We start from the raw sequence: 23,691 nt of genomic DNA, 5'->3' as shown, positions 1-23,691 counted from the left end.
AGTAGAGAGCACTGGAGGGACACTGGAGGAGAATGGATCTTCCCTTCTTGGTTCCAGGTTGGCTCACTTCCTGGGTTCCTGGAGAGCATGTTTTTTTCCCACTGCTTGGCCCCAAGTTTCTCCAGTGCTAGGTGCCGGCAGAGTGCAGCTTTCTCCAGTTTGTCTGTCACATACTTTCTCCAGCTCTTATCTAGGGCATTAGTAGCATAGCCAGGAGCCCCAGACAACTCAGGCCTGCACCCAAGTCCAAATCACTCCTACCCACACCCTCACCTCACTCCTGGACACACTTACACATGGAGCACCACAGAGCTGGCCATCTACAGAGCCAGCCACCTAATCTTTGTCCTCTGGAACTGGCTGCAACCACCCTGGACTGAGCCATATACAGAAGTGCACTGGGTTCCTAGAGAGGGAGGTCTCTCTAAGTTTTTTATCTCTATTAACATGCTATGCATATATAACCACACATTAACATCCTATAAACTCTTATTTATTTTATTCATTTTATTTATTGCCCTCTTAACACCTCCCCAATCACACTAAAAAACGCAAATTTAATGAGGATAGGGATGAACTTTTAACTATATTGTTCCCTTCTGCGTTCCTAGAGCCTAGGACAGTGCCTGGCATATAATGGGCTACTCAAATATTTAAGGAGTACGGGAACGGTTAAATATTTGGTGAATGTATGCATGAGTAAACAAATTCTTAGGATCTGTGGGGGTGAGGGAGCCTGGGATTAAGGGGGTTGACTGAGACTGGGGAATGGGATCCTCAGGATGGATGTCCACTGCCGTGGTCCAGCGTTTCTTTCTCTAACAAGTTGCTTAGCAACCGGCCGTCCTGTCCTCTGCCATCACTAGAGGGCGCGCGGGCGGGGAGACGTGAACGCGCACGCGTGCGCGGCGGGCCGGCGAGGAAAGCACGTCACTTCCTGTTTCTTTAGGGGAACGTGGCTTTCCCCACAGCGCCTGTCTTCTCTTCTGCGTCTCTGCTGCAGCGGCCGGAACAGGAGTCGGACCCCGAGCGCGGCCTCGCCATGGACTCGGCCCTCACTGACCCGCATAATGGCAGCGCCGAGGGAGCCGGCCCAACCAACGGCACGACGCGGCCGCCTTCCACGCCCGAGGGCATTGCGCTGGCCTACGGCAGCCTCCTGCTCATGGCGCTGCTGCCCATCTTCTTTGGCGCCCTGCGCTCGGTGCGCTGCGCCCGCGGCAAGGTAGGGTCAGCGGCAAAACCCGGCGCTGTCCACCTCCCACCCGGGACATGGCTGACACGGACCCTCCCCCCACCCGCCCTAGACAGGACAGACACCTCCTCTCCCCGGATACTGCCCTTTCCCAGTATTGCTTATCACCGCTTCCCCACCCCGGGCCCCCATCCCGGAGCTGGCCTTAGGTGCTCAGGGTCTGGGCAGCGATTCGCGAACCAAGTACTGACACCTTCCTCAAACAGTGGTTTATACCCTGCATTGGGACCTTGACACATCCTTCCCTTTGTGCACCGCACTGGAAGCACTGTCGGCCGACCCTCACACTGTGATTCTGACACTGTTCTGAGCCCGCTGGACCCAGCCAGACCAGCCGCATCCTCTGCCCTGGCTGCTCATCCCATCTGAAACAGTCACTCCATCTGGCTTTGGGTCAGCCCCCATCTGTACCTGATGGGGCACTGGGCCTGACACCTCCTGAATGGTACAGATGGTACAGTCTCCTGTCATTCCTCACCCTATCCCAGGGCAAATTCTCACATCCAGGCGCATCCCTAGATTCTGACACCAGTCCAGCTGGAATCTGTGACCCATAGTGTGCTGTCCTTGAACCCCCAGATCAGCCCCTTGCCCCACCTCAAAAAAACTAATACAAGAATATAGCCCCCAGCTCAGGCCCCAGTTTTTTGCATCACTTTCTGGGATAATTTCTAGTCAGCCAGCCCCTCAGAACCTGGCACCTTGGTTCCTTTCTTTTTACCCAGGCATAGACCTCTTAGTTTGCTGGTTTCCTCTCTCTGACCACCACCCAGCCTCAGACCTGTCCTAACCTGAGCCCAGATCTTAATTCTGAATCCCTATCCCTGTCCCCACCCCAGACCCTGAGTCTTTCCCAAAGTATCTCTTCTCCCTGTGCCCCTTCACACAGTCTCTCCACCAAATGAAGCTTACCTGCTGAGTAGCTAAGCTGCTGTTGGCCTCTCTTGTGAGACTGGGTGAGACCCCATCCCTGGCCTCCAACATCTGTCCCACTGAATACCTAAGAGAACCCCAGGCCTTCCACTTCCTGACTTCCTCTCTCCCACCCTTCTTCCATATATTAAGCCCTCTCTAGCCCATTGCACCAGTGGCTTCTCACTTCCTGACAGCCTCTCCCATCGTCCTCCACCACCTCCCTATCTGCAGTTCCCTGCTGCTCTTCCCCCACCCAAACCTGAAGTTGAACCTTAGCGGAAGCTGTCTTCCCCAAAGAGTACCCACAAAGCATCTGCTGCTTTTGAAACTGCTCAAGCCCACGTTCTCGAAACATTACCCAACTTGAGCAGTGGCGGAGGCCAGCCACCTTCTTTTCCCAGGATCAGAGAACTTGCTGCTGGTTCCTTCTATGGTCAGATGCAGAGGGGAGTGGTCAGGCAGGACTTAGGTGGCCCCGCTTGCCTAACTGTTCTGCCTCTTCTAAGCAGAGTTCAGGTGGCTTTCAGCCTCCCTGCCATGCCTCTCAGGGAGATGCTCGGTGCAGGGGTAGATTCTGAAACAGACCAGGACAGAGGTTGTGAAGGGCAGCATGGCGTGAGCTGGGTGCTTGTTGTGAGTGCCTCCCCAGGCTGTGAGTAATTCTCCTTGGCACCACCTGTGTGTGGATCACTAATCTCTTCAGAAAACATCTCTAGACAACAGAATTTCCTGAACCCCCACTGTTGTCCAGAGTGGAGGGGTGCTGCAAAGATGAGTGTGTCAGAGCCCTGTCACCAAGGAATTTAGGTGTCTGGATGAGAGAGGAATCATTGGAGCTGTGCTTGTAGTACAAGCAGTGCTGCAGGGGTTAGGGAGAAAGACTGAGCACACTTGGGGCAGGGGAGGGTGACTTTGTGCTGGAGGGGGCTTGAGCCCTAAGACAGAGGTGGGATTTCAGCCAGAAGACGTTTCAGGCAGAGTAAACCAGGGAAGCAGCAGTATGAGGCGATTCAGGAGAGAGTGGAAGGTCTGGAGTGGCTGGGGCAGAGGGCAAGGATGAAGAGCGCTTTAGATCCACTGTAGCATCTGAATACCTCTCCCCAGCACCTCCTGCAGGACAGGAGGGTTGGAAGACTGTGCATGGAATTGCAGACAGCCTGACCCCTGGTAGCCTCCCACCACCAGTAACCAAGGTACTCTAAAGTTTACAAAGCCTTCACCCTCTGATTCTCCCAGCAACTGAGTGAGGCAGACAGCCAGTTTTATTATCCCCACTGCACAGAGAAAGAAAATGAGTCAAAGAAATGACTTCTCTGCCAATTAGGGTCAGAACCAGGGGTCCCTAGTCCTGGTCCGGCTCTCTCCTTGATGCAGGTGCCTCTGAAGACCCATACAAGTAGCATTTTGACCTAGGGAGAGGACAGCTAGATGACTCCCTTTTTCTACCCTGAGTCATGTTTCCCTGATCATTTGGCAAGGAGAGAGAAAAGTTAGCTTGGGGACCCAGGAGTTTTGAATTCTCCCTAGTGTTCGACCCCACAGCTAGCTGAGAGGGGGCACAGAAAGACACAGTTCTCCCTGGGGCCCAGCTGTCCATGACAGGCAGGGCGAGTTGTGAAATCGTGGGAGGAGAAGGTGGGGCATCCAGGAGTGTGTTGGGAAGAAGTAGCCGTGGGAGGAGCCATCTGAGAGCCGGGCCCATCCCTGTCAGAGATCTGTGGTCCCATAAGGGAGCAAATCCCAGCAACAGCTACATTAGATTGCTTCACAGGCCCTTGGCCTGTAACTCAGAGGAGCCCCCCAGCCAGCTGGACTGGGCTCCTGCTCTGTGCCGGCCCCTGGGCTGGGCAACAGGGCTGCTGGGACAAAGAAGGCCAAGCTCTCCCCTCACAGAGCTCAGTCACCAGGGAGAAACAGCTGTGCAACCAGCTGACTGAACCACATTCTGATGTACCTGCTAGAGGAGGCTGCAGTGACCTTTGCCGGGGTGGGTGAGAGGTCAGCAGGCAGAACACGGAGAGAGGGAGGAGTGGGACCTCAGGAGGGTCCCCATGACAGGGGCTCAGGTGCGGTAACACAAAGATGTTCTGGGAGACTGCAGCCCTTCTGAGGTACAGACAGAATCCTGAAGGCAACACAGCAGTTAATTTTCATAGTTACAACCCATTTGCACTGGTGAAAATTCAAGCAAAGCAGAAGTGTAAAGGAAAAGCGCCCCAGTGCCACTTCCTTGGAAGTAACCCAGTTAGCTGATTGGTGTGTAACCTTCCAGACCTTTCAAAGAAATAAGCATATGCTTTCCCCTCATTTTTGCTGTACAGCTCTTTTGTTATATATACACTCTTTTCTGCACCTAGTTTTTTTCCCCACGTGTATGTCGGAGATGTAACGTCTCAGTGCCTGGAGAGCGGTCGTGCTCTGCTTTCACAGCTGTGTGGTGGCCACCTGGGCCCCACAGCCCTGATGCTCAGAATGTAATCCCTGGACCGGCAGCACCCGCAGCACCGGGGGACTTGTTGGAAAGGCAAAGTCTGAATCTGAAGTTCAAGGTGGGCTGAGCAGTCTGTTCACAAGCCCTTCTGGCGATGCTGACTTGCGCTCACGTGCAGAGGCCCCTGATTTAGAGTCCTCCGCTGGTCAGTCAGGTTGTGTCAGTCTTCTGTTGTCACAAACCATGCTGAAGTTAATCTCCTTATAAACTTGTTACTAAACGCTTTTCTGTATATGTAGGATTAATTCCTTGAAATCGATTTGCTGGGTCAAAGGCTCCGTGCATGTTTGATTTACATGGGTTTTACCAAATTATCCACCATAGACGTTGTACCAGTTTCTATTCCCAGCAGCAGTGACCTCAATTCTTGTTTAATGACTGCCTGGTAGTCCATCCTCCAGAGGCTTCTGAGCTGGTGTGTGATACGATCAGGTCTGGGCTTCAGAAGGAGCTCCTGGCAGAGGAGGTGGCAGGCAGGAAGGAAGCCAGTAAGGTGGTAGCAGTGAAGACTGCAATGGAGGCGGAGGACTGGTGTGGGGACCTTGTTCAGGAAATGCATAGGTGAGTGAGTGCACGTGGTGGTGAGAGAAGACGCTGGGGTCTCCACTGGAGCAACTGTGATGGAATGGCCCACGAATTCCACATCCTTTCTAGGACATGGCCTGGAAGCAGAACTCCCAGAGTGCCAACTGAGCCAATGACTTGAAGCCAGCATCCGTCTTCCCTTGCTGCGTTCGCTTCCGCCCTGATAACAGCATCAGAATGTCACTGGAAGCTAAATTTACTGCTGCTCTTTGTGTCAGCTCCCACCCTCCCCCTCCCTCCCCGCTGCCCTCACCCCATTACGTTTTGTGTTTCAGGAGCCATTGTATTTGCATCAGAGCATCTAGTTTAAAAATCCAAACTGAATCACTGGAGAATCCTGACAACGTTTAGTATTTTTGTAAATACAAAGATTCTGTTGCCTTCAGGTTTCCATTCCTCAGAGAGGTCACAGGCCCCCTGAGCATCTTGTCACAACTTTCCAGCAGAAATTTCCAGATAGGAAAGGTAGAGAACATCTAGGGGTAATAACCAAGAGTTTGGGCTTGGAACCAGTGTGAATCCTGGCTCTGCCACTCGCAAGCTGTATGACCTTAAAGCAAGTTATATCACCTCTCTGAGCCTCAGTTTCCTCATCTATAAAATGGAGTTATTAAAAGTACCTGCTTCCTGGGCTTGTGTGAGGATGAACTCATGTAAACTGTCTGGAACAGTGCTTGGCACCCAGAAAGCTGTCAGTGAACGTTATCCTTGTTACTGTCACTGTCGGTCAGATTTCAAGTCCCCCGTTCTGACTGAGCATGGCACAATGGGATACTTATAACAGTCACCACAGAGGAGACCAGATTCCTCTGCCTGATGGAGCATCTGTCCAGCCTTGGTTTGCCATCCAGGCCTCTTCCCGCCCAGGATCCTGGGTTGAATTGAAGGGAATGTGTGGAAACGAGCTGTAACACTGGTTTAGAGGTGAAGCCAGAGTCCTTGAATGCCTTCACACTGTGTGCTCTGCATCTGTAGGCCCCTCTGCCTGGTAAGCTCTTCCCTTCCTCATTCACAAAGCGAACTCCTTGGCTCAGTCAGCATCCATATGGCTCCTCCTATGTACCAGACCCTGTGCTTGGCCTTCAGGGCCTTCAGTAAGCGGCCTCTGCTCTAACCACCCCTGATAACTCCCCAACTTCCCTACAGAAGGACACTTCCTGTCTGCTCTCTCACAGTTCCCTTGTACTTAATGATAATACAGTTAGTTTGTACCGCTTGAGTGAAGCTCAAGGCACAGCAGTAAGCATTTCCAATGCCAAAATCTTCGAATCCTGACAACCCATTTTACAGTTGAGGAAATTGAGGCTTGGGAGAGAAAATAACTTCCCCAAGATCCCAGACAGGATGGGGAGGGCATCTGGGCCTGCTGACCTCAGAACCTGCCGCCTACCACTGGGCACTCGTGCCATGTATCACGGAGATCTGCGCGTCCTTGATCTGTCATGTGTCGCACTGTTGTGATAGTCTGTTTACATATCAAGCTCTTGGCGTACCTGCCTGTGAACTCCTCAAAGTCGAGAGCTAATTTATTTTTGTGCCCACCCTGCTGCTACACAGGAAATAGGTTGAGTTTGTGGAGGTGCACAGCGGGGGCAAGGAGTTTGCCAAGGCCGAACAGCACAATGCTGCCAAAAGCAGAAACCAAAGACTGGGGAGAGAAGCGGGGAGGAGGATGACCCTGCCTCTCCGTGTCAGTATTGCTCACCCCCTCCACCCCCAACCCCACCCCGCTGCCTGCAAAGCTGCCAGAGAGTGACTCACAGCTGCCTGGTCCCTCCAGAGGGCAGGGTCTACCTTCCCGCCCTGGGCCCAGGCCACTCAGCCACACATGATTGGGTTCAGTTAAGAGCCTCCCCAGTCACCTCCCCCTGATAATCACCACTTCTCAGCTGTCCACAGTACTTTACAGTTTGCCAGGCTCTTTGACATCCCATACCTCATTTGGTTTAAGCCTCTTGGACCTTTGAGAGATAGATAAAGCTAGAGATTGTCATCCTGATTGACAGATGAGTAAACTGAGGCTCAGAGAGCAAATGATTTGCCTCAGTCAACGTGATAGCCATTAACAGAGCAGGGAGTCCCAGGGATGTGCTTTAGAGGCATCTTTACGCAGTGAGACTTGCCGGGTCCTGGCATACTGTGAGGAGTTTGCCTAGTGCAGAGAGGTTGTGGAGAGCATCCTGGTCCCGAAAGCTTTTGACTTGGTGTTTTTTAATAAAATTTAAACCAAAATTATACTACTGTTGATGGATTTTCATTTGAAAGTCATTTGGCATGAATTCCGTGGAGCTGATTTAATTTCCTGTGCTGCACTGTTACTCCATTTCCAATTTTTTTCCATTTTGATAACACTGAAATGATTTTGATTGCATTCAATTTTTTTTCATAGAAATATTTATCCTCTGTCAGCTCTTTACCCAGACCACATTCTTGCCAGCTATAGCATCTGCCATTGTAAATGTAATTGTGGCTTTTACTCTGACCACATACAGTTTTCCCAGTCAGGTTTCTTGAGTTTTGAGTTTTATCAAGTTTTGCTTCTGGCAACGCTGTCGTCCTCTGTGCAGTTTCAGCCGTTGTTAGTTTTTTGTTGTCACTGGTTTATTTTTACTCATGATATTCACTATCCACTGGATAAAAAATTGACCATGCTTACCTCTTAGTAATCCATAAGAAAACTGGAAATAGTCCTCATTAGACCTAGGACTACTGTACCGTCACTGGTTTCCAGGGTTTTTTGTTTTTTTTTTTTTTTTTCAGTTATTACGTACCCACTGCCTCTGCCATAGCCCTTCTCCCTGCATGTGCTGCACGTACACTGGGTCCCCCCTGGGCTGTCCCTGTCCAGATCTCAACAGCAAAACAGTGCCAGGCCAGGTGGGCAGCAGCCCTGGCAGAAGGAACAGCACTAACAAAGCCTTGAGTCAGGAAACCATGGGAACCCCTGAGGCACCTCCATGAACCTGGCAGACAGGGAAGGAGATGAACCAGCTGCTGGGGCACGAAGTTCCCACCAGCATCCACCCCTCAAAGGCCAGAACCACCCCCCGCCACTTAGCAGGCACCTGTTTTCTCTCGCCTAGAATGCCTCGGACATGCCTGAGACCATCACCAGCCGGGACGCCGCCCGCTTTCCCATCATCGCCAGCTGCACACTCTTGGGGCTCTACCTCTTTTTCAAAGTAAGTCCTTTGTCACTGTGGTGTCGTTTGGTTTAAATAACTTTATTTTATTTTGTTTTATTTTTCCCATTGCAGGAGACATGCATGCTCATTTATAGAAAATAAAGAGCAGGAAAAAGACATTAATTCTCCCCTAGACCCACTGCCCGGAGCCCCCCGCCATGGTGTTGGGGACTCTCCTCACCCATCTTTATTTCTTTTCTCCATGGAGCTTTTTGTTTTGTTTTCGTGATTCTAGTTTGGTTTGATTTGTACTCTTCATGTCGGGATGGGGTATAGCTTGTGTCTTGGACGTACTTCTACCATACTAATTGCTTTTTTTTTTTTTTTTTAATTTATCGAGGTTTATTTTCCCAATAAAAGTTACACAGGCTCAGTGTTGAAAACCTGGAAAACACAGAAAAGTAAAAAGGGAAAAACAGCAGCCATCCAAAACCCCACTACCAGAGACAATCACAGAGTCCCTTTTGAGGTGTGTCCTTCCCTTGCGTCCCCCGTGCATGGTTCCTCCGTAGCTGTGACCACGTGCTGCTTTAAGTCCTGTAGCTGCTTTTTCCACTTCACATTAATAACATCATGAACATCGTCTCATGTGACTGCAGACTCTCGGACTTTTTTTTTTAATGTAACACATACTGTTTTCTGATTATAAACGTACTATATGCAGAAAACTTGGAGGGAGAAATATTGAGAGAGAAGACTTCACCAAGGTAATCACCATTCACATTTTGGCCTGTCTCCTTTCAGACTTTTCATAAGTGGATTTTGTACCTAATTATAATCATTTTTTAACTAATTTTTTTTAATAGTACATCACATCACAAGCACTTTTTTCCTGGTCATTGAAAATTCCTCAAGGATAACTTTTCATTTATATTTTAAAAGTACAACATACATGGTAAAAAAAAAAAAATTTTTTTTTCACTCTAGGGGAAAGTGCAAATGAGCCATAATCCTCTCCTCAGTGTAGTTTCTTGGAGTCTTTCCACTATGCATAGATCTACATTTATGTAAAAATTTTAAAACAGTATATATATGTATATGTATATCTCAAACATATGGTTTTTAGCAGGGAGATATTTTTGTATCAGCACATTCAAATCTGTCTCATTCTTTTTTCTTCCCCCCTTAATGGAGGCACTGGAGATTGAACCCAGGACCCTGTGCACGCCAAGCACACGCTCTACCACTGAGCTAGACCCCCCACCCCCATTTCATTTATTTTCATAGCTGCTTGTTCTGTTTCACGGATGTGCCCCTGAGGGGCATTCAGTGCTGGGATATCACAGCACTGCTGCCATGAACATCTTCATGTACTTATCTTTGCATAATCACGTCTCTTCAAGTATATCTGCAGTAGGATTGCCAGATCAAATAGCATCTCCATTTGTAATCAGAACAAATAGTGCCAAATTCCTCCAGAGAGACTATGCCAGTTTACACTCCCTCTGACAGTTACCAGTGGGCTGACTCCCCTCTACTCCCACCCACACTGAGTAACATCAGAATTCTTTATATTTACCAGTCTGTGAGTGAGTCAAACACATAATTTTAACGCCTCTTTCCTGTTGCATCACTCCCTCATTATTGGATCAGAACTGTTCTTAATGTTTTCAGAATGTCCCCACAAGTAGATAGACCACAGTTGGCTGACAGCATCCCTCTCACTGTAAACAGAAACGTCATCCTAATTTTTACTCTAATAAGTAAGAGTGCATCAAATAGCGTCTGGTATTCACTGGATTTTTTTTTTCTCTTTTTCCTGGACCTCGGATGAAGAGTTAAATTTATTAGAGGCTTTGGTTCATAGCACGCCACCTTGTTTTTTTCACCTTCTTCACCCTTGATGCCAGCCTCCATTTCCCACCTTCATTTCTCTCTCTGCCAGAGGCACCCACCCTGATGCGTTTGATTTGTGTCCTTGGATGTTTGTGTCTCCTCATAAAATACATGGTGTTAGTGTATCTGTGTGTATTTAGTGGAAGACTAGTTCCCATCAATGGAGCTGTGTTCCTTTTCCTTGCCCTGTACTTTTGCGATCTCTCTGTGGCTCTGTGTACATCTAGCCCACTGCCTCCGACTTGGTTTATGCAACTATTTCTGAAGTCTCTGCTGTGCTAAGTGTGCGGAATACACACCCAGGCCCTTCTGACATTTTTAGTATTTAGGATTCTTTCCTTAGGCTAGATTCCCCAGAAAAGAATTTCTGGCAGCAGAGGGGTGTGAACATTTTTATTTAAGGCCCCAGATCTCAGCCTGTCCTCCTATCCAGGCAGGTAAGCCCCAGCCGGCCACTGTGTGTCAGAGGACATGGCACACCTCTGCCCCATGTCACTAGAGTGTCCCATGTTGAGATTTCTGGAAGGCAGCTGCCTGGATAACACAGCCAGCAGATTCCTTCCAACTGATGGCCGGTGGGGCAGTGTGCCTAATAGTGGCTCTCCCTCAGCCCCTTTCCTCCACTGCTGGTGGGGGCACCAGAGTTTGTAACATTGCTCAAAACCATAAAATTTACCTTTTCCCACCTCATTTAAACCTGGTTTCTTTGAGTCAGCTTATGAAAATGAAATCCAACAGCATAAGAAAAATAAAGGAAGAAACTGGGGTCAAGAAGAAAAAAATAAAATAGGAAAAAACAATGACGCTTTGGGTGAAGACCATCCCCAGACCCCATACCCTCAGCTCTAAAGACATACTCTTGGCGGAAGTGCCTTGGACACAGGTGTGGCTCTGACTTTCCAGCAGCCAAAGCACAAAGAAGATGAGACTCGGTGCACAAGTCGTAGTCCACACAGTCAAGCTGACCAGACACTCAAAGGCGTGGGCAGAGAGAAAGTGTTCACCGGGGCCCACATTTACAGAACGCTGAGAGAACACCACATTTTCACAGTAGAACGGAGTCCACGCGCCTGTGTCGATGGGAGCATTCCCATTGGAGCCACTGATTGGCTCATCCACGCAGTCAATCTACAAACGTGTCCTGAGTGCCTGTTGTGCACCAGGTCCTGTGCTGGGTGCTGGGGACACCGCAGTGAGAAAGACAGCTGGCCCACCCTGGCCCTCGCGGAGCTTCATAAGTGGTGGAGACAGACCCCCGATCAAGCGATCGCATATACAAGGATGCAGTTACAGTCCTAGGAAGTGCTGTGAAAGCGGGGCCCATAGCGCCAGGAGAGTGCAGAGGAATCTGCTCTGCCCAAGCCCCCGTCTCAGACAGCAGCACCTCGTCCACACTGCTCAGCCAGAAACCCGGGGCCGTCTTCCCTCCTCAGCACTCATGGCCAGCAGCCCTGGGCACATCCTGCACCTCTGGTCCCAGGGCAGATCTGGACCATGATCCCCTCTCATCACTTCCCTCTACCCCCAGCCCAAAGCACCAGCCTCCTGGCTGCAGCGCCCTCCACACTGGGCTGTCTGCTTTGACTTTGGCCTGTGGGGTCTGCCTTCCACACAGCAGCAAAGGGGTCCTCTCAGGTCATTGGATTAGTTCCCAGCCTTGCCCTCAGCCCTGAAATCCTGGCCTTTCTTTCCCAGACAAATCTAAAGCCTTTTTCACAGCACTGTAGGTCCATCTCCCTCCTACCTTCTCAGCCTCATCTCCTAACACTCCTTCCTCCCTCAGCTCCAGTCCCACTGGCCCTCACTATTCCCCACACATAGAAGCACATACCCACCTCAGGGCCTTTGCACTCACCCTTCCCTCTTCCTCACAGGCTCTTCCCCTATATGTCCTCACAGCAGCTCTTTTACTTCGTTAAAGGCTCTTTTCCTAAACAAAGTGAGTGTCCCCAAATCAGGAGGCTCTTCCAGGCCACCTGTCTGACACAGAATCCCTCCCTGCTCCCTGCCTTTGCGTTTCTTCTCAGCGCCCATCTCCACCTGACAACGTGTTGCACAGTCGTCTCTTTTGAGATTGTCCCTCACTGGCACATGATCTCCATGAGAGCAGGGATTTTTCTGCCTTTCCCTCAGTTCCAGGGCTGAGCATGACGGTCTCGTAGTAGACTGTCAGTGAACGTGAGCTGAACTAACGGGGTGAGGTGGCTGGAGGCCATATCGAGAAAAGCTGCTGGGAAGCCTGGGGGAGGAGAGGAGAGGGTCCCCGGCAGCAGAGGGCATGTGCATGGGCCACCCACAGTGGGAATGCGGCACCACGAGGCCCTGGGAAAAGGCCAGTGTGCCTGCAGCTCATAGGACAAAGAGGGGCTTGGCATGGGCTGAGGAGTCTGTGGTGGTCACAGTCTGTGAGAGGCTGGGGGAGGAGGTGGGCAGACAAGCGTTTGAGCAGATTCGGAAACAGCCCTGCTTGAGAGTGGCCAGTGTCCTTGTGCCCCACACAACATGTGTTCCCTCCCAGTAAAAAACTAGAAGACTATGCGGCAACCATGGAGCGATGTAGCACTGCCACCTTCACAAAGTCCATAGTTAACGTGACCACTGGCTTTGGGGGTGCCGTGACAGAGAACATGCATTTCTCAGGTTCACCTAACAATAGCAGGACAGAGGAGTAGCTGTTGGGCCTTGCTGTCAGAACTTCCAGTGTCCCTGTGGGAGGGGTCGTCGAAAGAGCACGGAGAATGGAGCAGGGCGCAGATGACTTGTGACTGGCATGCTCAGGGCCGTGGTGGCCACTGTAGGGGCTCCCTAGAGTTTTGAGCAGAGAGAAGGAAGCTTGGAAGAGAGCATTCTGAGGTTCAGACTCCCCTCCCCCATGATTCACTCAGGACCCTGGATACACACACAATGTCGCCTGAGTCTCCAAATAGTCGAGCACCGAGCGCAAAACTGCAGACTCCTTTGGGAGGTGCCTCTGAGGGCTTGAGGTTCTGTCCCTTTTTCCTGTTGCCACAGAAACTAGAAGTCCATAGTGTCTGGGACTCCTGACACCATTCCCCATCTCCAGAAGGGTGAGACCAGTCTCCAGAAGGGAAGCGGGGATTCTGGTTTCCTTGTAGCCACTGGCAACCCTGACATCCTGTTTCTCTTTGTATCTCTGCCTCAGATATTCTCCCAGGAGTACATCAACCTCTTGCTGTCCATGTATTTCTTCGTGCTGGGAATCCTGGCCCTGTCCCACACCATCAGGTCAGAAGGCATCTCCGCGACATTTGAAGCAGCTTTCTCAGGAGCCAGTGCAGGGTCTCGGATGAGAACATGACCTTTGGCGTCATTCAGAGCCAGGTTTGAATCCTGGCTGTAAAACCCGAGGGCATCTTTCCCGTGTGTCAGACCATGGGTGACCTAGAATGAGAACCTAACCTCTCTGGGCCGCAGTTTCTTTACAAGGAATGACGAGACTGTCCGGTGGGTGTTTCCCACCAGCGTTGTGGGGAAAGTTACTTGTGAACAGTAGTGTCATGGCAGTTGTCACAGTACTCAGGTGAGTAATGCCAGTGCCACCTGCCAGGTGTTGTGGCTGCCGCACTGGGCGCTGAGCTGGGCTTCTCAGATGCGATCTTATTTCATAAGAGGGAGGCAGGGCAGTGAGAAGTGAGGAGTGCAGGCTCTAGAATTTGACGATCTGACTTGGAATCCAGACTCTGCCACTTAATAGCCCTGTGACTTTGGGCAAGTTACTTAATCTCTCTGGCCTCAATTTCCTCACCTGAATGTGGAGGAAAATGATCATACCTTCCTTATGGGTCTTGTGGAAAGCTTTCAGGGCAGTATCTGGCACTCAGTATGTTCAGTAACTGTTAGCTGTGGTTATTATTATCGTCTGTGATCACCTTATACAGTTAGCTTTTGCTTTTAATCTGTGTTATGTTCAGAAACTGAAGCTCAGAGAGGTTAAGAAATTTGCTAGGATCACACAGCTGACAAGCAGCAGAGCCACGATTCAAACTTGGTCTGTGTGGCCCCAGAGCCCATCCTCTGTCCACTGCCACCCTGCTCAGATTGCCACCAGTTTGTGGCAGTTCAGAGGGGACAAAAGGGCTAGGCCAGTCATCCTCGGGGGGGCTGCTTACCAAATGGGAGTTGTGCCCCCAGCCCATTCCCTAGCTGTGACAGCAGAAGTGTCCCAACCTGTTTCCATCTGGCACTTTGAGGAGGTACAGCCTCAGGCTGAGAACCAGGGATAGACCGTGAGGTGGCCAGCTGACCTGGAAAGGTTCCCAGAAGGCAGGCATGCAGCTTGAACTCAGCTTTGAAAGGTGGGAAACCTGGAAGAGGGCAAAGGAGGGAGCTGGGAGGTCTGTGCGCATGGAAGGCACAGTCAGGATCCTTCCAGAGCAGTCAGGGAGAAAGAGCAGGATCTGCTCGTGGAAGGCGTCGGGTGTCAGGGTGAGTTTGGCCTCGTTCCTCTAGGCAGGAGCTGGGGAGTCAAGAGCGTGGGCTGAGAGGCCGTCGGCCCTGGAACACTAGGCCTGGCTCTGCCAGCTCAGTAACTTGTGTAAGTTACTCGGGCTCTCTGAGCATCAATTTCTTTTCCTGTAAAATGGAGACCCTGTGCGTCCCTCCTTGTGGGGCGTGGGAGGGACCAAGCGTAAAGTGCCCAGAGCACAGTGCCAAGCACGCCCAGGATGAGCAGCGGCCCAAGTTCATACGCTGGGACTCAGCTCTGGTCTTTTGACTGAGTTCAGTGTCGTCTTCCACTACACCTACTCTTCAACCACAGGGTCTTGTTCTAGTCACCTTGGGAGGATTCTAGGCCAGCCCTTCAATCCTAAAATGTGAAAGCCCGGAGAAGCCGAGTGACTTGGACCCAGCAAGTTAGTGGCAAACCCAGACACCCTTCCTCAGAGGATAGGCCTCTCTTTTCCTGGTGGACCGGAGTCGGGGTAGTCACTCCCCATGCTGGTTAGGGTTCCCCCAGTTCTAGCCCCTCACCACCGCCCACCATCCACAAGAGCCTTGAGACACCGCCCCCTCCCCCGAGTCCTCCCCACAGCCCAGCTACTACCTCAGTGTGAGAGAAGTCAATAGATTCTGTCAGGCCATGTGCTGAGGACTCACTATTTCACTTTACCTCAACAATCCTACTAGAGAGATAGCCATCCACGGGCCCAAGCAGGTTATTTTGAACCGGTATCATTTTGACACCAAAAACGTTTTTTTTTTTTCTTTTGGAACAATGATTGAGGAACATTGTCCCAAATTTCTCACGGATTAACCAAGAAACAATTTGTCTATCTTAGCCAATTCATAATTTTTTACCAATAGAAATTATCAACAGAAAATAGAACCAAAGCAACTAAAAATGCATATGGTACAATTTGCTAGTGACTGAAAATTAGCAGAAGACTCATTTTCTTAATAAAATATGGAGTAAGCAATGTGACCCAGGAAAATTAGATCTTATAAAAAGAATGGATGGCTGTGGGCATAAGGGGTACTCACCATACGGGGTCTGAGCTGTTCTCTAAAATACTTGATAGGACTAAAAACTGATGGAAGAAATCATTACTGTAAAGTTTACATGGAAAAGAACTGAATCGGATGAAAATAATTTTAGCAGAAAGGAGGGAAGGCATAATTTAATCCTGCCATTTAGATAGTTGATCCAAGAATTAAATTTGCTTTTCTTCAATCAAATTGAGTTTTCCTAAGTATTTCCTGAAAGAATTTTGATGAGATGTTTATATCCACAAACTTAGAGTCAGACCTTCCTCAGGATTCAAACAACTAGATCTAAAGGTTTAAGACAGGAAAATGGAGGCTCAGCGGGATTGAATGACCACCAGAAATCACAGCTAGTAGGAGCAGAGTGAGGTTTTGAGCCCTGGTCTGTCTAACTCCACAGCCAGACCAGTTTTGGTGAAAGTGATGGAGAAGAGAGAACTTAAGGAGGGGTTGGGCACCCTCTCCAGTCGGCCTGTGGTCTCCTGAGGATCAGTGAAGGAGAGGCCTGCTGGGAGGCTGTGCGAGCGAGCCCCAGGCAGAGGTGCTCATGGGATTCCCTCCCTTCCCTGCCCGCCTCCAGCCTCCCTGGGAAGAAACCACAGCTTGGGGCGTTGGAGGAAGGTGAAGGCCCGCAGGCTGCCCTTACCCTGTACAGTTGCCAAGGCTCCCATGCCAGTTTCCTTCCTGCCAAGGGAACCTGAGCTTATTTTTATCACCTGTGAGCTCATATCCCACCCAGCTGACCTTTAGAGGGAAAGGCCTATACAGCCAAACCTGCCACCCCGGGAGGGCAAGTCCACGTCACTAGTTCCACTGACCCTTGCCTTCCACCCCCAGAGGAGCAGAGCACCAGGATGTGGTTTCCCAGCAGGAAACAGTGACCTTTAGGTTTGACATGCGCCATCGAGGGCCAGAAGGAGGCTCTTCCTGCTAAAAAGCCCACATGCAGGGGTGTTCAGCAAGGACTTACCAGCTGTCTCCCGGGCCCAGGTCTGGCACAGGTGAAGTGAGGGTGAGGAGACAGGACCCCTGCCCTCAAGGCAGGCTCACAGCAGCCAGGTTGCTTGACTCTTGCCCCAGGTTACTAGCAGCCCCTCTTAGGATAACAAAGACATCGGTTTAGAGACTTCCTGTTTGGAGTTGAAGCTGCAGTTAAGCTTACAGGGTGCCAAGCATTCGTTTAATCCTCTTAATAACCCTATGAGAAAGATACTGTTGTAGTGTTCCAAAAGAGGAAACAGTTGCACAAAACAGCTCAGTGGCAGGGCCAGGATTTGAACCCAGGCAGCCTGGCTTGTGTCCATGCTGCTAACCACTGCTGTTAAGGCAGAGGCCAGGCTGGAGTGAAAGGTTTAGCACCTCAGGCCTTCTCTCTGCCTCTGCTCACACCCTCTAGCTTCAGACTCCCTCAAAGTGATTCAGCAGACTGAGCTGAAAGTAGCTTCCAGCCTACCTATCCCAGCTGCTGCCTCCCATCTGCTCAGACCCATCTGTGGAGACCCTTTCCCAACTCCATCCTAGTGCCTGCCATGTCAATATGTATTCCCAGAGCCCTTGCAACATTCATGCCGCAGCCTGCAGACTGGGAGGGATTGGCTGTTTGACAGGTGGGGAAACTGAGACCCAGAGGTGGTTGCTGAATCCACATTTTGTTCCTCCAAGCCCCAGAGTCTTATAAGCTCCCTTTCCCCTGCCTTTGCTGCTATGCCCTGGGTACCCCTTGGCCTATGTCCATTTTCCTACAGTTGGGAGCACCATTCTGGATTTGCCCACCTCATTAGTCTTTGTCAGTCTGAGCTAATGTTGCCGAATGAAATAAGTGAAAGTGTGTAGTGAAGATGGAAGCTCATACTTCCTATGACCCCTGTTGAGGGTCTGGTGCTGGGCTGAGCTTCTCCCCGCCTTCTCTTCTATCTTCACAGCCACCCTTTGAGATAGGTGGTATTACCCCACATACACTGAAGTGGCTCACCCAGGGCCACCCATGGTAGAGCAGGCTTCAGGGCAGGGTCTCCCAAGCTCATGGTCACTCCACAATACTGCCGCCCCGAGAACCAGGCTGAGCCGAGAGCCCCTGGTTTTCTGTCCCTTCTCTGAAGGTGATCCAGAAAAGAACATCTCTGCTCCTGTCTGGCCAGGAAGTAGATCATGCTGAGGAATCAGAGGGGATGCTTCCAGAATCCTGAGCAGCAAACAGGCCCCGTGGAAGGAGTGGATGTGAGGTTGTTCCCACCCTAGGGACTATGATTCCTCTGGCTGATTAAGTCCAGCCGAGTTTGTAAAAATCTCAGGCCTGACAAGTCAGGGAATGGGGCAATCATCAGGTCCTTGGACTTTATAGGTCTGGAAGGGAGTCCAGGAACATGCATTCTTTTCTTTCTCACGTTTAATTCCTTTTATTTGGCCATATAAAGCTGACAGCATGCTGATTACTCAGATGAGAGGTGAAGGTAACAGTAGTTCAGATTATACTGTTCATGCTTTGTCTGTGTTGGCACAGTTTATATAATATTTAAGGAAACAGAATCACCTGGAAAGAATTGCCTCATGTCAACATAACTAAGTGTTCTGGGAAACTGATAATTAAAGGAAATGGTTAAAACAAATCCCTTCAAACAGAATACCATATACTTTATAGTCAGCTCAGGCTTGCTTTGGGTCTGCTGACTGCTACAAAGAGGAGTGTGCTGGATTTGTATGGTGTTTACAAAATGTATTAAGATGGTTTAACAGGCTACCTGCAAAAGGTCAATTGGATGGACATTTTAATGGAAAATCTCTAATGGCCTCAAAATGCAGAAGAATGCTGCAGCTTTGATTTTGCCACATTGCACACATCTGGATGGCGTTTGGAATAGAGACGTCTGAGAAATTGGGACAAGGGATTTACCTTTTCGTTCCGAGAGTCCAAAGCAAAATTCATGCCTCCTCCCCCATTCACCTCTCTACCTCCAGCCCGGGAGAAAGGGCTGCGGATCTCATGTCCCTTTGTGGGCCTGGCCACAGCTGGTGCATCCCCTGCTCTACTCTGGACCAGACCAAGTCAGCTGCCACTGGCTGGGGAGGAGCCAGCCAGGAGGAAGTGGTCTGTCTAGGACCACCTGAGGTTGAGGAGCCCCCCCCCCCCCCGGCTGCTGGCCTTCCAGCCTTCTAAGCAGTGTGGGGCCCCATCGTGCTCACTCTGAGGAGTCAGAGCTCACCCCAGGATACTGGTTGGCACCTCATTCCAGCTCTGCCGCCTCCCTGGACACAGTGGATCTCCTTGAAGAGTGAGGACTTGCCCTGTGCTGGCTCGAACCCGAATATGCATTATTGACTCTCATACAAATGGTGCAGAAACCAGACTGTGGAATCCATTGCTCTCCTATCACCTGTGTTTTATGTGAAAGTCTGCCTCTGCTTTGTGTTTCTTAGGTGATAACTAAGAGGCAGTATGGAAGTACTAGGAGTCTAACTAGGTTCGAGTGTCAGCTCAGATACTGACTCCCTGGGCAGGCACTTTGCCCTCTGAGGGCCTCTGTTTTCATGTCTGTACAATGGGCACAGTAACACCTACCTGTGGGGCATCTTTGAGGGTGTTGGGAGATAACAGCTTGTAAACCAATGCAGGGGGCGGGAGGAGGGGTCTGTGATTGCACCCGGGTAACAGTTTGCCATCCTGCTTTGTCTGTCCTTCCAGCCCTTTCATGAATAGGTTTTTTCCAGCCAACTTCCCAAATCGACAGTACCAGCTGCTCTTCACACAGGGCTCTGGGGAGAACAAGGAAGGTCAGTGCTGCCCGCTTTCCCCTGCCTTGGGTGTCCCTTGGGTGTCTTCACCTCCCTCCCCTTTGTCTCTCCAACACTGGGACTCCCCGGTACAGTGAGCGATGGGAAAGGTGGGCTCTGGGTCACATCCCAGCTCTGCCCCTGGGGGTATATCTTAACCTCTCTGAGTGTTAGGTTTTTTTTTTTTTTAATCTGTAAAATGAACATTATAATCTAGTATCTCCCTTATAGGCATGTCGTTAGGACTGTGAGTAAGTGGTGAGGGGAGAGCGTTCAGCATACCACCAGGCTCGGGAGGGACGCTCAGGAAACAGTTGGCTGGCATAGCTATTTTTATCCTGTCTAATTTTAGTGTGACTACTTCCCAACCTAAGATTTGAAAAGGGGTTCCATGGCTTTCAAAAAATGAAAACCACAAGGAATTGGGGAAAGCCTGGGCCATGGGGGTGAGTTCTGGTGTGGGTTCAGATGCCGTAACCATTTTATCAGTGGCTTGGCCAGGTGGGAGGTACTTCTCCTGTGTACAAGTCTGAGCTGTGAATGTCACACTCGTAAACGTACCCAGCAGTCTGCCTTGTCCCTCGAGAGCAGCAATTTCGTATGAGTCCTTTGTGCATCTCTAGGCATCTGTGCCCAGTCAGTGATTGTTGAGTTTTTTCATCTGTCTCGTGCTCTGCGCACTCGGGCACTCGGGTCCAGGTTAGCACACCACCGCTCCACAGGCCCTCCTGAGAGAGGGAAAGGCAACTGTATCCTGGGCCCGTTTAGCTGCAGGGGAAGCGAGAAAATGTGACCGTGAGCTCACTGGCCTTGTGTCCAGTTAAAAATCATCAGAGTGCTTTTACCACAGAGGAGAGGATAAAAATTGGGGCCAACAAGCAGTCTGCTACACTCAGGAATCTGAGAGAGGAGGCTGTGCTCTGTGGCCCTGGGCAGGCTCCACCCCCTCTCTGGGCTTCCTCATTAGGAGAGTTGGAGGTTATGGAGAAGGGGTCTACCAGCAGGATGTCTGCCGCAGGGCTCCCCGCCAGCGCAGCCTCCCTCCTCCCTCCTGCTGCTTCTCCAGGCCTCCTCCTTACCTTCTTCCTCCTCCTCCTGGTGACAGAGCGCTGCCATCAACCTTCTCGATTCCTTTGGTGGCAGAGTAGGAAGATTCCCGAATGAACTGGGACCTTGCTAAAGACCTGGGCTCTGTGCAGCTGGCATTGATAGAGCCCCCAGTGTGTGCAGGCGCCATGCTGAGCACTTTGTCAGGGCATCTCAGCTGCTCACCACAGCAGTCCTGTCAGGGGTGATGTGATCGCCTTTTTACAGATGAGGAAGCTGCAGCTCAGAGAGGGAACTGCCTCCCACTGACCCTGCGCCAGGCCTGGATTCTCCCTGGGCCTCCATTCCCTCCACTAGGAAACTGGAGGGGCTGGGGGTGGCTCCAGTGAGCACCCCCGGCCTGTGGGCCTCTGACGATGCCCACAGCCATGCCCTCCTCCGTCCAGGGGCTGACAGGTGGGAGGGGCAGCCCCGCCCCGGGGAGTGGACTTACCCGGCCTCTCTGCCCAGAGATCATCAATTATGAGTTTGACACCAAGGACCTGGTGTGCCTGGGCCTGAGCAGCATCGTTGGCGTCTGGTACCTGCTGAGGAAGGTAAGAAGCCGGGGCTGGGGCAGCGTGGGGGAGGCGCTGGGGGGCAGGAGCGGGGCTCACTCCCGCCTCTCCCCAGCACTGGATTGCCAACAACCTCTTTGGCCTGGCCTTCTCCCTCAACGGAGTGGAGCTCCTGCATCTGAACAACGTCAGCACTGGCTGCATCCTGCTGGGCGGGCTCTTCATCTACGATGTCTTCTGGGTGAGTGGGCCCAGTGGGCGCAGTGCTGGGGACAGAGGCTGCCACGGAGCGCACGCCAGCCCTGGGCTGCGGGACCTGCGTGCTCACCCTGAGCCGTCACTGAGGGATTGAGGGCGGCCTGACTCCGGCACCCTTTCCCTGGCCTCCAGCAGCCTCTTCTCCCCTGAGCAGGCAGTGCTGGAGGACTTCATCTCTTGGGAAGGGCAGAGCCCTGAACTAACATAGGATGCCTGGCTGGAGCCATTAGAGACCCTTTCCCAACTCTATTGAATTGCCCCTTTTGCTGCCCAGAACCAGGAACCCCATGAAGTGTCCATATGGGTGTCCAGTGTCGGTGGTCACCAGATCTCAGCTTCCCCTCTGCTCCGGAGCCCTTCCTGCTCCTGGCCCTGCCCCCCACCCCATCTCTGGCAGTGGCACAGTGAGAAGCCCAGGGACAGCCATTCCTTCCCACCCAGTCCTCACCTCCCTCTAGACTCCTCTCTCCTCCTTCTAGGTATTTGGCACCAATGTGATGGTGACAGTGGCCAAGTCCTTTGAGGCACCAATAAAATGTAAGTGGCCTCCCCACCATGGGGAGCCCGTCTGCCCCCACCCCCGTGGCCCTCCCTGTCGTGGTCCCTGCTTTGGTCAATACCCTCCCTTAGCTCTTCCCCACATGTCACCTCCTCCTCTGAGCTCTCCTGTGTCTCCAGCCTGCTTTCCTTCTCCTGTTCAATTAGTCAGCTGTGACACACAGCCACCCTCTGCCCAGGTCCTGGCCTCCAGCCACCTGGTCACAGTGCAGGCGCCGTGGGACGAGCTGAAATGAGAGTGAGCACAGAGGGGTAGGCATGTCTTAACAGAGCAGGAGACCCCCACACCGAGACCTGGAGCCCCTTTCTGGATCCCCGTAGTGCAGAGCTAGCTGTCCGCCTGCCCCGCACCGCTCACACTGCCCTGCTTTTGTTCTTCAGTGTATCCGTTGTTTATATATATTAGAAAATCCAGCTACAAGCATCTGTAAATGATGCGGAAGTGTTATTTCACACTGCAGCAGGGCCAGTTGTAGAGCGTCTGGAGTTGGGTTGATGACCCTCAGTGGAGTCGCCAAGAGCCAAGGTCCCCTCAGCCCTCCTCCCCACCGTTCTCAGCATGTCCAGGGGCAGAAATAGGGAACTTCATGTCTCTCTTTCATCAGAGAAGGATGTTTTTCCCCAGATCCTCCCGGCAGCCTCTCTCACATTTCACTGGCCAGAATTGGGTCACGGGCCCAAGTCTGACCCATTCCCCAGCATGGGATGGGGAGGGCACGATGAACTTGTAGCTTAAGCCTTAGACTAGTCCAGAATCACCTCCTGGGATCGTGAGACCCAAAGAGGAGAACAGAATCAGAATCATGACGGAAGGAGAAAGGCATTGTGGTGAGCGAGCCCCACCAGGAGCGGGGGCTCAGGGCGGCAGGTGGGCAGACGGGGTGAAGTCAGTCAGCCTGAGAGTCAAGAGTCAGCTGTCCTCGCACAGTCTCCCTCCCTGCTCCTGCACGCAGCTCTCCTCCAAAAGAGGCTTGTGGCCACTCAGTGCTCCTAGATGCTACAGCCCCAGCTCAGTGACCCCAGAGGAAAACAAGTTTCTCCCAGCTTTGACTTGGATACACCCCTGGGGCCTGGCCTGACCCAAGAGCTGGGCACTCCCGCTGGGAATGGTGCATAGGCCTGGGTCACCACCCTCTCCAGTGCCTGGGGCAGAGTATGTGAAGTGGCAGCCCCCCAAAACCGAGGGTGTAAGAGAACAGATGCTGGGCGAGCCAGAACAGCAGCTGTGTCCCACGTGCTGTCCGGGATAAACCCAGCCAACGTGTCAGGAAAGCTTTCCTGGGTCACAGGAGATGAATACATGTTTACCAACCAGGCTAGGGCAGTGTGGGCATTTGGAAGAATACAGCTTCAGCCAAGGGCTGCAAGCAGGGAAACGTGTGGAGGGAATGGAGAGTTGGGGAAGGGATGTGGCTGAATTGAGGCGAGTGGCAACAAAGAGGCCAGGTTTGGGGAAGTCAAGGATGGCGTGCCAAGAAGCCCAGACACTGCCTGGTAGGCAGTGGTGAGCCACTGGAAGGCTCTAAACAGGGAAATGACAGTCATATTTGGTTTCTGGTGCTTGGAATTTGGTTTTCTGGCTTGAGGAGAAAGCTTATTGCCCTGTACTGCTCAGAGGCAGTAGCAGAGTGTTAAGTGCACATATGCTGAAGTCAAGAGGCCTGGGTTCAAGTCCCAGATCTGACACTTGCTGGTTGTGTGGCCTGAGGGAGGAGACTTCATCCCTGTGAG

General features: G+C 51.5%; 1 protein-coding gene across 3 annotated transcripts in view; it reads left to right on the top strand.

Annotated features, from left to right (window-relative positions):
* Nucleotides 1–926: 926 nt before the first annotated feature.
* The window catches only part of HM13 (histocompatibility minor 13), a 36,327-nt gene continuing 13,562 nt past the window's right edge, over nt 927–23,691 (top strand). For 2 of the 3 annotated variants that reach the window (XR_004130949.2, XM_031434021.2), the window contains exons 1-7: nt 929–1,225; nt 8,330–8,428; nt 13,431–13,513; nt 19,452–19,540; nt 21,098–21,183; nt 21,260–21,385; nt 21,882–21,939. Coding sequence is in view for 2 of the 3 variants with exons in the window: in XM_031434021.2 (XP_031289881.1) it covers nt 1,043–1,225; nt 8,330–8,428; nt 13,431–13,513; nt 19,452–19,540; nt 21,098–21,183; nt 21,260–21,385; nt 21,882–21,939 (724 nt within the window). In the remaining variant the exon portion in view is untranslated. Of the gene's footprint in view, nt 1,226–8,329; nt 8,429–13,430; nt 13,514–19,451; nt 19,541–21,097; nt 21,184–21,259; nt 21,386–21,881; nt 21,940–23,691 lie in introns of all 3 variants that reach the window. The other variant, XM_031434023.2, reaches the window with a different exon arrangement.

The sequence above is a fragment of the Camelus dromedarius genome, chromosome 18, assembly GCF_036321535.1.
Source record: "Camelus dromedarius isolate mCamDro1 chromosome 18, mCamDro1.pat, whole genome shotgun sequence".
Taxonomy (NCBI): Eukaryota; Metazoa; Chordata; class Mammalia; order Artiodactyla; family Camelidae; genus Camelus; species Camelus dromedarius.
Note: the sequence above shows the minus strand (reverse complement) of the source record. Positions and strands in the feature narration are given on the sequence as shown.